We start from the raw sequence: 16,653 nt of genomic DNA on the forward strand, positions 1-16,653 counted from the left end.
AAATTACTTTTGTCTCAAACATATTTTACAGCTAAAAATCAAACATGCTCTTAGGCTACATTTGAATTAAAGTTAGGAAGGGAATTACAATGCACATTTTTTACTTCCAAGGTACAAAATAAAGAAGGAAAAACTTGTTATTTTGAGCTAAAAGTACTTTTGGACTGGCCTAAGTAACATCCAAACATACACTTATAAAAGAGGACCTTGAATATCAAACTTCTCAGCTTTATTTGCATGAAATGCAGCTACGAAAATTATGGAATAGGCATTGCGCAGAAATTCTGTATATTTCACATTATTGCATTCTGCAATTTCCAACAACATGAACAGGATGACAAAATAAAAAGAAATCAAGAAATGGCTGCATAAAATATGCTTCCAGTCCTGGTAAAAGCTGTCACAAAAATGGAAGTAGACAAAACCAGGTGCATGCTAATCCTAACAATCCTAGAATGTTCAAGCTCCGTTTGCTGGGTGAGTTACCTGCAAATATACATGGGTGCATTAAGATATTTTAAATATCACAAATGTACATGCAATAGAGGCAGTGCCAGTTTGCCTCCAAATGTATACAATTTACCTAATTGAAGATAGTTGTTCCTAATGCTCCATTCAAAATCCCAGTGCTTCTCATCATTTTTTAGTGTCCAATAGCACCATCCAAAGGAAGCTGCATTATAGACGTCTAGCTGTGCTCTTGCAAAGTCTTGATAATCTTTTTGGGATCCGTTTGTTACATTCCACTCATTCACCCATTCTCCTGAAAATTAGTCCACTTTCAAGTTATGGCCACTTAGAAGAAGAACTTATTAGGGGGTCTAAAACCATCATAATTCTCAATAATCTTCACATGACACATAATTAAGTGTTATTAATTTTCTCGAAAATTTAAAAAAATGAATACATTTTAAGTAGAGATTTGGACTACCTAATAATTTTGCACCTAGAAGGGGATAAAACAAGGCTTTACAAGGGGAAACATTTTAATCAAATTCAGACAAAGTTAATTTATGTATACAAGGATTTTTAAATTATAGGTTTATAACTTTGAAACATGTGTGTTAAGAATAGATGTCTGTCTTACCAACTAAAATAAGTGGGCCATTTGAATTGTTTAAGGCCTGCAGTTGACCTTCCCGGCTTTTGTATATGTATTGAATATTATCCATAGCACTCATATTATTGAAAAATGTGTCGAAGAGATTGTAGAAATGCAAATCCAAAACTAAGTTGTGAGATCCTATGTTGGCTTGATAAAGTTCCATAGGATCGGCAACACCAATTCTCTGGCAGATTATCACATAAGCTGATGATGAATATTTTCGAACAATTTGGTAGCCTTGCTTGTAATATGAAATTAAAACATCTAATGAAACTGTGGCAGCAGATGGTTCATTCAATAGCTCAATTCCCAGCAAAGCAGGATTTCTTGCATATCTGCAAATGAGAATGTATGTAAAGGTAAACACAGAGATTCACAAAGCATTTGCCTAACAATAAAGCCAATAAATGTCATTGCATCCATCTAGTAGGAAGCACTTGTAGGGCAGAAAAAATCAATGCTATTTTCTTTACCATGAATTTCATAACAGTACAATTTCTGACCAGGAAGAAAAGGGACAGTGAAGAATATAGAACGAATCATTTTATAGGAAGTTAAATGCCAAATGAATGATATTTCTAAGTTTCCCTACTAGGACCCCATTTATATATTCTATATATACAGTTATTCACTGCTTCAATTCTAATAAAAAGTAAAAACTTTGCCTCTTACTGCTAAAAGAGTTGAACTCAATGTATTTATTTACTGATCCTAACAAGAAGTGTATTCAACCAATAAAATTATAGCATGCATGAAATTTTATTCTTGAACTGATATTCTAGGGCGCATTTAGAAGAGTTGGTTATTACATATTAGATGATACGAGCAATCTCAGAATATGTTTCCGCATTTAAAACATACCTAGAAACTAAAAATTCAATAACATATAATGAGTCGGAAATATAATCAGGAGAAGTTGGCCAGCCTGTAAATCCATCTCTGCTTGCACTATGCTCCATCCCATTTTGGGAACCAGGAGCAGCATGAAGGTCAATTATGCATTTAATATCATATTCCCTGCAACATGATAATTAGGTATTGATTGTCAGAAGGAAAAACAAAGTTCCAATTGTGCTAAAAACCTTGAAGATAATGCTGCAAAATCAAAACCTACTGTGCCCATGAAAATGCATTATCTAGAGCTTCAAGACTTCCTCCAATAAATGGACTCGGAGGATCAGGATCATAAGCAATCCACCACCCAACTGGTATCCTCACAGTATTTATTCCATGTTTATATAGAAATTTGAAATCTTCTATGGTGATAAAGCTATTTCTATGTCTCTGCAGTTACAACAATCAATAGAGAACACAATCTGTTATTTTATTTTGTATGTATTATTATGTATGTGATGGCTTTCACGGATGCAAAAGATTTGCACAAACAAAATATATATAGCTTGGATGAAAGGAAGTTACAGAAAAATATGTGGAGACTCATTCCTATTCATCAAATGAATGAACCCCCCCCCCCCCCCCCCCCCTCCCAGCCCCCCATATAACAAACCACTGTGAACACTATGTATGACACAGCCTTTGCTAATTTGCATTGGAATAGTCATAAAAAGCACTTTTTAAAATAAAAAAACAAACCATGTTCAACAAAAGCATAATCGTGCCCATAGAAAATGATACAGAAAATATTTGCAACATATGATTTTACCCTGAGAATGTCTTTTGCCCGACCATGCCCATATGCGTTTGCTAGCTGGTAATCTCCATGCAATTTATTAGATACAATTGTCATTTCAAACGTGGCAGCATTATCATCCCATCCTGGTGCACCTGGGTAGTCTGCTGTAAGCTGACCATTGGTTGTAGCCTATATAATATAGCAGAATAATAATATCACATGCCATCTTAAAGATCCTTAAATATGGTATTGGTGTGTTAAGAATCTCGGGAAATCCCACACCACAAAAGCTAGTTGGTGTAGTTGGAGATTTATAAACCCTGCACCAAAATCTCATACTTTCTATGTGGAACTCAAGTCCCATGGCTTCCAATTAGATCCTAACATGGTTCTTGAAGCAAAATCCATAAAAAATGTTGAAATTGAAAATGATTTATACAGGTCCAGACAATAGTGAAGCAAAATCCATAAACATATTGCATGTTGTTTAAGGGCAATTATTATACTATTTTTCATTTTATTCCTCTGTTCAACATGATGACAAAAGAATCTTGTGGAAACACAACATTATATTTTACATGCAACCAAATGACTTCTAATTTATGTAGAAATCAGAAGAATGAATACCTGAAGATATGCCCCTCCCTTTATCTTGAGGTGAATCCTATTTTTTCCATTCCGCTCAATTCCATATGTCTCTGATGTCGAAGGAGATTTTGCTGTTGCAGAGACAGAGCAGCCCCCACCATCACATGTAAGAAATTGGCCTTCGGAGGTACGAAATTGAAATTCTGATTCAGATGCTCTCCATAACTGCAACAGAAATAAGGAGAAACAATAAAGCTTCCAGTTACACATATCATTCCAGCAAAATCAATTCTTAAAATTCCATTGTTATGTTTGAAGTCCTGCTAAACTATTGGTGCCTACCATATTTATTCAATTACTCATGAAAAAGGAAGTAACTCTCACCCTCCAAGATAAAGTTAGAAGAAAAGAGATGCCAACTAAGAATAACAGCCACTAGTACACTGCTATAGCTGTATTCGAACTGATTGAGATTCAAGAACCTGAAAGAATTCTTCAGTCAATCTAGAATAATGTCTGCAGTTCCAATTTCTTTCAAAGCAGCTATCAGCACCCAAGCCTAAGTTATAAGGTTGATTTAGTGGTTAAGAGAGAAGGAGTAGAGGGAGAGGACGTGGGTTCGAATCCTTCCACTAACAAATTAACAATTAACATTGGCCTTTCAAAAAAAAAAAAAAAACCCACCAAGCCTGCTAGCATTTGTCTTACCAGTATTTCATCCTAAAAGTAACTGAAAACAAAACTAAAGAGTAGAAATACAAAGTAATGCAAGATTAATCACTTTTTTTGCTTTTAAATATTACTATGTAAAGATAATCTGTCAGACTAGAATTTCATCCTTGTCAACTACTCTAATGAACTCAAACTATTAACCAGCAGCAGCCATGTATCAGGTAAGAAAAGAGAATAAAGTATTTCAAATGATTGAATCAAGTTTATCTATTGCAGCTAGGATTTGTTAGTTGTTTTGAATCAAATGAAGCCTATTCCATTAGGTTGTTGTTTGGTTATTCACTAGGCAATGAAGATTATTTATGATGCATTCTTCTTACGAATTTCACTCGCATATAGCTTCTGCAGATCCTATGAAAAATTAAGCTCTAGTCGACTTTCTTTCATCTGAATGTTTCATCTTTATGGATTTGTGTCCAGGTCAACAAAAGCATAACTTATTAAACTAACATTGACTTGGATGGTTCCAAATCTGTTAGTATTTTAGTGGTTCTTCAAAGTAAGCCACACAAGTTTCAACAGAAGGTCGCCTTAGCTGGTACAAGAGACAGTATGCCAGAGAATACTTCCAACTTGAAAGATACTAAAGTTCAGATATTAAAAAAAAATGGTGTATTACTAAATCAAAAATGGATAAATCAACTTAGACACTCATTTTCATAGATAAAAGAAGGGAATGGATAAATTTGCAAGTGGATAAGGATTAACCGTTTGACATATGATTATTAATCTGCATTAATAGCTGCGTGCCAACTTATAATGCTGGAAAGAATATCAAAACAAGAACACAGTTGTCATCTTACCCTGAAGGTTTCCCATGAAGATGGGACATCCCTGTCAACTGTCACATTCATTCCTCCCCCATTCTCAGCGGATACATACTTGTGCAATGTCACTGACTTAAATTGCACTTCTGTCCCATCCTACATTTTTCAATATCAACATACAGATCAGCTTTCACTTCAAAAAAAAAAAAAAATACAGATCAGCCTATGTTATTAGTAACCCCAAAAAATCATGTATTTCAAAGGAAAAATGAATAAACAAAATGTGAAGTAGCTCACAAGCATGTCTCCATTGGCAATGCCATCAAAAAGTGAAGGCTTGATCCAACCTTCGATGACCAGCCACCCTCCTAAGTTCACTCCTCTCACTTTAGAACCTCCATGCAACCCCTCCACTAGAACGAGGAAATGCCAATCAACACAAGAGACAAGTAAGATAATGTACTAAATATCATAGTCACATAATTCGCGGTACGGGTTCAGGTTCGCGGCCTTACGAAGTAAATACATTGCCTTTGAAGAATAAATAACCGATAAGGCATGAAACTGTGAAGTAAAAAGAGTTCACCTTACCTGAATATACCCCAGAAGTGATGAGACAACAGCATAGTAAGAATGCACATGCCCATTTAGTAAAAACAAGTCCCATCAATAACGTAGGCTTCAAAAGCACCCAAAAAGGAAAAATGCAGAATCCATCATGGGAAAAAGCTAAGCCTCAATTATGTAGTACAAGAGAGAACTCAAAGCTAAAGCACCTTAAAGTCCAACTTGGAGGGTGAATCAATGCAATCCCTTCCTTATAGCTAAGTTAATACCAAATTCAACTTTGTGAACAAATATAAGAAGGTGACTGGGTTTTGGGATAGCTTCTCTCAACTTTTCAGTTAATAAAAGAAAATTAAATTAAAAAAAATTGTTCTAGTTATATTGAAAATCAAAGCCAATGAAATAAGGATAAAAGAAAAGAATAATCTAGTTGAGAGGGAAAGGTAAGGGAAAAAGCGTTCACACACGGTATATAAACTAAAAAAGGAAACTTTGCTTGTGGGGGTTCTTCCACTGTTAATATAATTAAATAATTAACTGATTAATTAGGACCTGGGCTTTCATCATCATAAATTGGACTTGGAGAAGAAAAAAAGTAGACAGAATTAGAAAAGGTAGGGGAAAAGGTACAAGTGAAGAAAATGACATTTGGTTCCCAATGTTTTTTTATCATTAACATCTATGATTTTAATGTTTCATATTATTATAGCGAGCAGACCAGAAATGCTAATTTGTAGTTTTGTACCAAATTCTTCTTCTCGGGGTTGTGCTGTCTGAAATTAGATTCCCATTTAGTTAAAAATTTGGATTCGGGGTAAATTTGGAGAATAATCAAAGTGAGTTACTTTCTATTCTCGTAAGGCAAATTTACAAGATAAATTTATTGATTGAATTTGAATACATTTTTATGGTGATGATGATAAACTAGAATAGAATCCAAAGCATCCCTTGGCATCTCAGAATGGGCTAGGCCAGGCCAGCTCAGGGGAAAGCGGCTCACAGGTCACCCCATTTGTTTTGTTTCTTAGGATTTTGGTGTTGATGACTCGTAAGTTGTAACATATCACTAATTCACTTTATGTTACTTAGATTTTGTTTGTTCCAGAAAAAAAAAAGAATTGATTGGAAAAAATAATTAAGATTAATGTTTTATCTTTTTCTTTAAATGCAACTATACATTTTACCATTCGAATATATCATTTCACAAATTTTACTGCTTGAAGTTTTTTATGTATTTTATCATCATGTTTTTCAACTTGTACAAATTTTATTACTCAAATATTTTTGCGTATTTTTATTATTATGCATATTGCTAACAAAATAATATCATTTTACAAAATATGATATTATTTCATTCAGTACTTTTTTATAAGATCTAAATTAAAAGTATGATTTGATTATTTGTATTAATTATTTTTTTCACAAAAATATGCTTAATTATAAGTATCTTTTAAGTTCAATAAAGAGTAAGTAAAATACATTTTTTTAGGCTATGCGGAATCTAACTTTGTAAAAAAAAAAACAAGCATTTTTGGAACCTTAATTTGACTTTGTTTGGTATTGCTGCTATTCTATATAAACATAGACAATAAAAATTAAAATAATAAATGCATCAATAACAAGATTATAAGAATTAAAATTAATAAAAATATTTTACAAAGAATTAAAATATATCTCATTAATGTTAAGAATAACTTTGAAATAAAATATGTACATTTAAGATAAATTTAATATAATCATTTAACTTAACTAATTTTTTTAATTATGATGATTTAGTGAATTAGATATGATAAAAAAGACACGAAGACCTTAGAATATATATTTTTTACAGCAAGACCTTATAATATTAGAAACATTGTTTTAATGATTTTAATTTTTATTTTAATTCTTTAAAGTTTTAAATATATTTTTGATTCCGGATAAATATTCGATTTTTATGTTTATTTTCTAATAATTTTTTCTTTTATATTGAGTCTCTGATAAAATAACACTTTTATTTTTTATTCTTGATATTTTGTTTTAGTCCCTAATAAATTAAAAAAAATTGTATTTGTTTCCTAATAAATTAACAAATTTTATTTTAGTCTATATTAATAAAAAATAAGAAATATTTATCATTAAACAAATAAAAATTTATTAATTTATTGGAAGTTAAAAATAAGTATCAAGAACAAAAATAAAATTGTTGTTTTATTAGAAACTCATCGTAAAATACAAATTTATTAAAGAATAAATATAAAATTGAATATTTTTAGGAATAAAAAAATATATTTAAGTCTTGAATAAAGTATGATGATAATGGTCATTTTTCAGTTGACATTTTTAGGCTATATAAGGTTTTTTTGTGAATTTATTCTTTTTTATCAACTATTACCGAAAGAAAATAACAATGTTTATTTTATTCTCTTTATAGCTTCAATGGTAGTCTTATACCTATTTTGAAATAGGTAAATATTTTATTTTTATCAAATGCTTTCTTCTATGTCTTGGTTGATATCACACAGACTAGCAGCATCAAGAACAATAGGGGCACGGCACAAGGGACAACTTTTATGTGATCTCAACCAAGTATCAATGCAAGAGATGTGAAAAGCGTGGTTACACTTTGGCAACACTCTGAGACTCTCTTCTTGTTGAAACTCACCAAGGCAAACAAGACACTCAGTTAAAGTTTCTTTAGCTAACCCTTCATCTTTTCTGTATTTGCAGACTGTGATGGAGTCTATGATTGATTGTTGGAGACCCTCTGTGGGGATGAACCATATGGGATGCCTAATGGCTTGTTCTTGTTCCTCATCATCAGAAAAGGGAAAATCTCCACGAATGTCAAATAATATTGGTGGGTTACTTCTACTAACGTTATATCTCCTTGCATAATAGTAACTTAGGATTTTGGACAACGTGATGAGAAACATAATTACACAAGCTGTGCTAGCTATGACAATTATAAACACACAAATTGTCAAGTTATTCATTTCTCCCCCATTCTCAGCAGACACATACTTCTGCAACGTCCCTGACTTAAATTGAACCTGTGACGTCCCATGCTACGTTTTTCAATACGTACCAACATACACAGATCAGCCAGATAAGTTATTAATACCCCAAAAATCATGTATTTGAAAGGAAAAAAGAATAAAGAAAATATGAATAGTAAGTAGCTCACAAGCATGTCTCCATTGGCAGTGCCACCAAAGAGTGAAGGCTTGATCATCCAACCTTCGATAACCAGCCACCCTCCTAAGTTCACATCTCTCGCTTTAGAACCGTCATGCAAGCCCTCCACTATAACGAACGAGGCAAGGCCATTCAACACAACACAAGAGACAACTAAGATATTGGACTCACTCAACACATTGCCTTTTGAAGAACAAATAACGGATAAGGCCATAAGGCATGAAATGAAACTTTGAAGTTAAGAGGGTTTACCTTACCTGAATATACCTCAGAAGTTATGAGATAGTAGCATAGTAGGAATGCACATGCCCATTTGGTAAAAACAAGTCCCATTAAGAATGCGGGCTTCAAAAGCACCCAGAAAGAAAAAATGCAGAATCCATCATGGGAAAAAGCTAAGTCCCAATTATGTAGTACAAGAGAGTGCTCAAAAAAGCCAAAGCACCAGCTTAAAGTCCAACTTGGAGGGTGAATGAGATGCAATCCCTTCCTTATCACTCAGTTAATTCCAAATTCAACTTTGTGAACGAACATAAGAAGGTGATTGGGTTTTGGGATTGCTTCTCTCAACTCCTCAGTTAATCATAGAACTAGAAGAAAATAAAAGAGAATGTTCCAGTTATATAAAAACAAAGCCAATGAAACAAGGATGAAAGAAAAGAACAACTTTGTAGGGTGGGAAAGGTAAGGGTAAAAAACGTTCTTAAACGGTTTTTTGTAAACTGAAAAAGGAAACTTTGCTTGTGGGGTTCTTCCACTATTAATTTTAATTCAATAACTAACTGATTCATTAGGATCTCGGCTTCCATTTTCATGTAGTGGACTTGGAGAAGAAAAATTATCATGTATAGGACTCGGAGAAGAAAAACAGGAGACAGAATTAGGAAAGGCAAGGTAAATGGTACTAGTGAAGAAAAAGACATGTTTGTTTGTTCGCTTTGTTTTATTATCAACATCTTCTATGGTGGATTCATTGCGTTGTAAGCTGCAACTAATTTCTTTTCCTCTTAAAATCGTTAACGCTTATGCAAGAAGTTGAGGAAGATACAAAGTTAATTACAGGAAATCAGTTGCTCTATTGATAGTAACGGCGCCAACTTTGCGCAGAAAGATTTTAATAAGTTAATGTTTCATATTATAGCGAACAGAAATGCTAATTTGCACGAAAACAAATTCTTCTTCTCGGGGTTGTGTTGTCTGAAATTAGATTCTCATGCAGTCAAAATTTTGGATTTTGGATAAAGTTGAAGGATAATCAACGTGTGTTTAATTATGCCATTTTCTGTCCTATTTTTAATTAACTATTTGTTATGTTTTATTTGGTGATGACGTATTTATCCATTGTTTTCTTTATTATTGAGTGAATTTATGTGACTTTCGTTAAAATACTTAGGTTTACTGTTTTTAATATGAGTTACATATAATTCATTCAATATTGAAGAAAATATTAAAAAGTGTTTAACAAATGTGTTACTAGTATTTTCACGGTCAACAGTTGAATAGTAAAGAAAATAGAAAAAACGATGTGTAGTGTGATAAAAATGTTTTGATTGGTAAAAAGGAAAAGGCTAATCCATTTTTAAGATGAATAAAATCCATTTTACCCAAAAAGAAACAAATTTTCAACTTCATTTCTTGGAGGCTCCTAGAATCAGAATTCAGAAACAAACTACACCACTGAACCAGCTTCTAGCTCTTCTAAACAGTAAGATAACTATGGAGGAATTGCCTATTTTGTCTAATTGTGGAACAAATGAACATTGATGACTTTTTCCTTACGTTCAATATGTTCTGTTCGTTTTCCAATTAATTCAATGGCACGTATTCTTGGCCAGACCAACGCTCGACAGAGAATATTGCAGAGCAAAATGGTTGTCGTGCATGCTATAAGTTGTTGATTTTCTGGGTGAAATTCTTAATATAGCATATAATTATTATTGTTAAAATTATATGGGGAAGAATATATGAACACTGTTTATAGCATGTTTGGCATTTATCTGTCGCAATCGCCTGAAGAAAAAGTTGTATGGGAAGGATTTCTTCTCATATTTTATTTTCTGAACATAATTTTACCAATTTGAGATGCATCTACCTTCGACTGAGCGAGTGAAGCTAACGAGAAATTTTAATTTGAATAAAGAATAAATAGAACTTTAGTTTTATCTGTACATTTTTTTTTTTTACTTTTAGTGTTAAGTCTTTAGCATAAATAATTTAAATAGGATTGTCACATCACAGTTGAACTTGTTCAAAGTCTTTATATAATGTCCCTCACACGATAAAATGAGGTGAAAAGCTCATAGCGCGGGAGAGAGAAGAGACTAAGAACGTGTAATTGGGGTACGGGATAGGTGCTCAAGTTCAACTACGGATTTATGGTCAACTTAATTACACCAGTGAATACTGAATAGCCAAGGAGATTGATCAGAATCATAAAGACATAATGATCGCAAACTGTACTATAATTTCTCAGCATCTACCCAATAATATATTCATGCATACCAATAATTTTCGCTGCGCTTACTGAAAAGTACCATGATTCATAGCTAGTCATATTCATCCCAAAACCTTATCATTTTTTTAAGGAACATGAAATCAAATAGTAAATAAGTAGATGTAATTTGAGTTCTAAAAACATATGGATCTATAAAAAAAAGATATAGATGAAGACAATGTTGAAAGTTTTTCATGTGAATATTTTGCTTATGGGGTACAGGAGTAGAGTGGATTGAAAATACTACGCATATTATTTCTTGGTTATTATTAATTAACATACTGAAACACACGACTAATGTAAATGAAATACGGAAAGACAAATATAGAACAATGCTTCATACAAATAATCATTTATCTATATATACCTTGAAAACTTAGATAAATTCACACAGAAGAACGTCCTTTAGAATTTTTACTTGACTTTGCCAGGTGAATATATCCTCAGTGGCTTCTAGTTCACAATGGAAGAGTTAAACTCTGGCTCCTGCTACGCTTGGAAAATAAGAATTTTGTGTTATGTGAAGAGAACCTCAATGAGCAATGCCTCTCTTGCATTGCATGCCCAACTGAAGCCAGTTTGTTATTGGTTGAACTTTCGCTACCCTCCTTAGCAATAGCAACATCCTTGTTACTTGAAATTGAAACCTTTTCAACCACCAAGTTGGTGTTGGTGTCTAAGCTTTCTATATCAAAATTTAATTCCAACACATCACTAAATACTATTGAAGCAGAAGATGAATCCACCGAGACAGATCTCTTCATTTTGAGTTCAATTTCATCATCAAATTCTTGTGCACTAACATCAGAAGCAGAACCAATTAGAATTGTAGAATGGCCACTCACCTCGACACATTCATTCAAAACATGAATTCCATCATCCCTCCCCTCTTCACTAGAATTTTCTTCATCTCCAACCCTCACTCCACCACTATTACTTTCTTCTACGTATTCGTTCATATCAGAAACATTTGAGTCAGACTCGGTGCCACCACCAACACTAGCAACATCAAGAACAATAGGTGCACGGCACAAGGGACAACTTTTATGAGATCTCAACCAAGTATCAATGCAAGGGATGTGAAAAGCGTGGTTACACTTTGGCAATACTCTGAGACTCTCTTCTTGTTGAAACTCACCAAGGCAAACAAGACACTCAGTTTCTTTAACCAACCCTTCATCTTTTCTGTATTTGTAGACTGTGATGGAGTCTATGATTGATTGTTGGAGACCCTCTGTGGGGATGAACCATATGGGGTGCCTAATGGCTTGATCATGTTCCTCATCATCAGAAAAGGGAGAATCTCCACGAATGTCAAATAATATTGGTGGGTTACTTCTGCTAACGTTGTATCTATTTGGATAATAGTACCTTAGGATTTTGAACAAGGTGATGAGAAAAAAAATTATGCAAGTTGTGCCAGCTATGACAATTATAATGATAGGTGCAAGGTTTAGATACATGTGATCTCTATCATTGATGGCAGGAACCCACGGAATTGAAAGTGGGACTGGTTGGTGAAGAGGCGAAGGTATTGGACTATAATTGGTTCTCCTTCTCATGGTAGCATCACTTGAACCAAGGTACTGGTGAAATAGATTTCTAGGATGGAAATTCATCATAGAAACATGGCAAGAAGAGATGTCTTTTAGTAGGAGGGGATAATTTAGAACATGTGAACAAGAGGAAAAAAACACACAATGATAGAGGGTACATGGAAAATTTGAAGTCCTCCCTAGAGTTTTGGTAGAATTTTGGGCATCTTTTGGCCATGCTTTAATCAGTTTGATGGGACAAATTTCACATTCCTTGGTAGACTTGTGCTTTCTCACAGTGACTTCTTTTTATTTGTTTTGATCCAAGTCAGTGGACTTTTATTGAGTCGTTCCCGTGTTATCTCAAGTGGTGGGAGGTTAAAGGAAGGTCAATTCTTGTCAGTGTGTCTTTATATCTCTATGTTCAAACTTCATGTAGTAGTATCTGGTGCTAAACCATGAGTACTGGTAGGGATAGTCTTAAGGCAAAAAATTTGAGCTGTTCAAAACTTCATATATGTCAGTAAGTTAATTATTAAAAGAGTTAAATATATTTTCCGCTCTCATAAAATTAAATTGAAAATATGTATTTTTTTTCTCAACACGTGTTTCATTCTTGTAAAATAAAAACGTGTAATTTTTTGGTTTGAAACAAGATTTGAATATTCAAACCTATGTGTATAATTTTTTTACATAGGTAAAAGAAATATTAAGAGGATTCTTATTAAATAATAGAGAATGAGTCAGGTAGGCTTGCATCAGTAGAATTGAGTTTGTTAGGATTCTGTTATTGCATTTGTAGACTTGCATCATGCAGCTATAGTATTGCTCTATGAAGATCAGAGAAGAATTAATTCAATTCCAGTTTTTATTTCATTCCCTGTTCCTAATCTTCTGTGGAGCTTTTTCCTTGCTCGAAAGGGGTTCACAACAATGGGCATGTTCTTGGCCATGCTTTAATGGGACAATTTAACTTTCCTTGATAGACCTACGCATGTTCCCACTGACTTCATTTTCTTTGTTTTGGCCCAAGTCAATAGACTTTTATTGGGTCGTTTGCGTGTTATCTTGTGTGGTTTGATAGTTAGCTTTTTGGTTGTCCGTAGTTACAGTATAACATGACATGATAAGATAAAATATAATAAGATAATATGATACTATTAAAAATAACCTATAGTATGTCTTGGACTTCATTCAAAATATTACATGCAAATGGTCTTAATATTAGCAATCCTAGATGCAAACGAGAAAAGAGGTTGTAAGAAATGAAGGGGGCTAAGCAATAGGAAGACAAACCCAACTCCAATTCCAATAATAAAAAAGCAGTTCAAAAAGCATGAGCTGACATGAAAATGGAAATGGAAGGTGTAAGATATTCTGCTTCAGACTATCCTGATACCGGACGAAGGCACTTAAACAGCTATTCCATTTTTTTCTTCTTATAATTATAAGGAATTCTAGAACAAATATAAAAACAAAAATCGTGTGAGCAATTTCAAAAAGAGGCAGAACAAAGAAGCCACATTTGGTACTATACCAAGGAAAATTTTATTGGATATGTTTATCAAAGGTAGCAGCATCCCAGTATCCCACAATTTATTGCATATATTCTTTCAGCCTTTCTTCTTCTTTTTTATTTCCGGTCTTCAATTCTTTTTTTATGGATAGGTCTTCGATTCTTGCATCTTCTTTAATGTAGGAAAACGATACTTTAATTGGTGGTATCTTCACAAATCTTAATTATACATGTAAATTGTAAATTATTAGATACATTTTGATCCAATGGTAATTTTTTCATATGATCCATTTCAATTTATCTTAACTTCTTTTTTTTTTTTTAAAAAAAAGGCGAGGATAAAATTTATATAAATATCTTGACTTCTAAACAAACACATGGCTTTCAGCATTTCATGGGGGGGAATCATATGCTTTGGACTTTGGAGTACTAAAATTAATTTGTACGGATTGTGTTCTTAAATTTGATTGGCTGTTGATTACGTAATAACATTTTACACTCATTAGCACGCATCCTGATTAATTATTCTTAAATTCGTGAAAATTTCTCAGATCAAACCTTGTATTTACAATAACTAACCTACTAATTTTGGAGAAATTTTAGCATTTTTTTCACAAATAATACATATATCAGGAAAAAAATATTATTAATTTAAACAAATGCATTTAAAATTCATACGAATGTATTTGAAGTAAATAGTCAAGATTTTTTTAGAAACGCATTACTTGTGCTATTCTCCTGGAAAATTAAGCAGTTTCCTGTAGTTTAGACTTTAGACTTGGTAATAAAATATTTCAGCTACGAATCAATACATTTCAGCTAATTATAACGGCTGGGTTGTATTGACTTTAGAAGATGTAATAATATATGTTTAGACACTAAATATCAGTATGTGTCGTTGTATGCGGCAGCTTCTATGAAAGTACGAGGTATGCATATTTAAATCTTGCATTTCATTAATTTTTCTTGTTTCTTCTCCTTCTTTGTGGGATATTCGTGGAATTTTTCCTAAATCCATCTTAATATTGAATCATCATCTGAAAAATATTATAAATTATAATGCACGTCAGAGTTTTATTATTAAATTAATATGGATTTTTAAATAGTTTGCTTCAGTCTCGGTCAGAAAAGAAAAGCAGAAATTTTTTGGAGGAACGCTTGCTGCTTGACCTGTTCTAGTTTCAGTTTATTATTTCTTCAATCGTTGGCAGAAAAATTATATATCCGTAGTATAAGCAGAGAATCAAAACAAAATTCCCTGCCTCTCAGAAGGTGAGTTGGGCAATTTGCATCTTTTGGTTTTATTTTTAAAGTCTAAAATTCAACAACATATTTGTACCAAAATCATTTTTATGTATTTAAAGAAGGGAGTGTTGAATGAAAGAAGGAAAATCATGGGCTATAGGGACAATAGTTTAATTGGATGGGAATCAAAATTTTCCCCTATGGCGTGGCAAGTGGTCGTTTAATCTAAATTTTGGACCAAACGCGCAAGCAAGGAATTTCCCAAGCCATCAAATCAGAGGGAAACTTACACAGCAATCAAATTCACAATCACGAAAATTACTTCCTTTTCATCACGCTTTTGCCCCGAATTCAATGCTCCCACTCCACCACCAACTTCACACACCAACCACCTTTTCCTTCCACGCCTCAAACTACATACTTGAAATTCTCGACTTTAGTCCATTCAGAAATTAACCCATAAAACTACCTCCACCAGCACGGCAGCACCAAGTTGATAATCACAAAAAGATTGGATTTTTCATGGGTGGCCAACAAAAGAAGATTGGTCAAACTCAAAGAAGAAGAAATGAGATTATGGGTTTCACAGTTTCTCACAACAAGCCTTCAGGGTTTGACCTGATGCAGAACTGTGATCTTCCTCCACCTTCCAAGTTTTTTATGGGTCCAGATAAGAGTGTCATATTGTCCATGAATAGGCTCTATAACAGAGAAGAAGAGCAACATAGCAAACAGTCTGGTGCTTACAGGATTGACAGTGGACATGATGAAAAGGATAAAATGGAGCTTCTGAAGGCACTGCGAGCATCTCAGACACGGGCCAGAGAGGCAGAAAAGAAGGCTGCAGTTCTGAAAAATGAAAAGGAGGGTCTTTCTATGGTTTTGTTGGAAGAGGCCATGCACTTGTTTGCATATCGCCAACAGGTGCGTTTGCTTGAGCTTCAAGTTTTCCGCTTGCAACAATCCCTTTTGCTGCGTCAACAACCAGAGGGAGATGGCCATGATGAAGAAACTACTGGTGTTGCATGGGTTCTGGCCTTGGTTCTTTCGTTGGGAATTGGAGTTACCACTGCTCTTGCTTGCAGATACTATCTGTGAATAGCCACTCTGCTGTGATTGGAATTTGGAACCGTTTTGAGACACAGAAGACGATCTGCATATACAATTTTTTGCTTTATATTTATTTAGACACAAATATAACTGTAACCTAGTTCGTGCTAATCGACTTGTAATCAATTCTCTCTTCCGGCTCATTTAATGGATAAATACAACCGTATTGAACTGCTTTTGAACA

The 16,653-nt window shown here is 33.5% G+C and overlaps 3 protein-coding genes across 4 annotated transcripts; 1 reads left to right on the plus strand and 2 right to left on the minus strand.

Annotated features, from left to right (window-relative positions):
- Positions 1-207: 207 nt before the first annotated feature.
- On the minus strand, positions 208-8,969 carry LOC114395321 (glucan 1,3-beta-glucosidase A-like). 2 transcript variants are annotated; one of them, XM_028357067.1, is made up of 10 exons: positions 8,827-8,969; positions 8,559-8,677; positions 4,862-4,981; positions 3,366-3,551; positions 2,769-2,927; positions 2,220-2,389; positions 1,967-2,122; positions 1,088-1,440; positions 584-763; positions 208-486 (listed from the first exon to the last, which is right to left on the minus strand). In XM_028357067.1, the coding sequence occupies exons 1-10, from the start codon at positions 8,900-8,902 to the stop codon at positions 401-403; spliced, it is 1,605 nt and encodes a 534-aa protein (XP_028212868.1). In that variant the 5' UTR covers positions 8,903-8,969; the 3' UTR covers positions 208-400. The 2 variants fall into 2 exon arrangements, with proteins under 2 accessions (XP_028212868.1, XP_028212869.1); XM_028357068.1 differs by lacking the exons at positions 8,559-8,677; positions 8,827-8,969 and adding exons at positions 5,123-5,238; positions 5,417-6,062 and having other exon boundaries at positions 272-486.
- A 2,552-nt stretch (positions 8,970-11,521) lies between these two features.
- On the minus strand, positions 11,522-12,625 carry LOC114396174 (E3 ubiquitin-protein ligase RING1-like). Its single transcript, XM_028358074.1, has one exon. It carries the CDS (start codon positions 12,623-12,625, stop codon positions 11,522-11,524), a length of 1,104 nt encoding a protein of 367 aa, XP_028213875.1.
- A 2,840-nt stretch (positions 12,626-15,465) lies between these two features.
- On the plus strand, positions 15,466-16,653 carry LOC114397526. Its single transcript, XM_028359598.1, has one exon. The coding sequence runs from the start codon at positions 15,882-15,884 to the stop codon at positions 16,455-16,457; it is 576 nt and encodes a 191-aa protein (XP_028215399.1). The 5' UTR covers positions 15,466-15,881; the 3' UTR covers positions 16,458-16,653.

This window comes from Glycine soja, chromosome 18, assembly GCF_004193775.1.
Source record: "Glycine soja cultivar W05 chromosome 18, ASM419377v2, whole genome shotgun sequence".
In the NCBI taxonomy this organism is placed as follows: Eukaryota; Viridiplantae; Streptophyta; class Magnoliopsida; order Fabales; family Fabaceae; genus Glycine; species Glycine soja.

What these genes read in the sequence shown, in the direction of transcription:
- LOC114396174 (XM_028358074.1), bottom strand. Translation starts at nt 12,625, where the DNA reads ATGAGAAGGAGAACCAATTATAGTCCAATACCTTCGCCTCTTCACCAA.
- LOC114397526 (XM_028359598.1), top strand. Translation starts at nt 15,882, where the DNA reads ATGGGTGGCCAACAAAAGAAGATTGGTCAAACTCAAAGAAGAAGAAAT.
- LOC114395321 (XM_028357067.1), bottom strand. Translation starts at nt 8,902, where the DNA reads ATGGGACTTGTTTTTACCAAATGGGCATGTGCATTCCTACTATGCTAC. An exon ending in CTGCCAATGGAGACATGCTT is followed by an intron (nt 4,982 to 8,558) that starts GTGAGCTACTTA and finishes TGAAAAATGTAG; the next exon opens with GATGGGACAGAAGTGCAATT. An exon ending in ATTGAATTTTTAGTTTCTAG is followed by an intron (nt 1,441 to 1,966) that starts GTATGTTTTAAA and finishes TCTCATTTGCAG; the next exon opens with ATATGCAAGAAATCCTGCTT.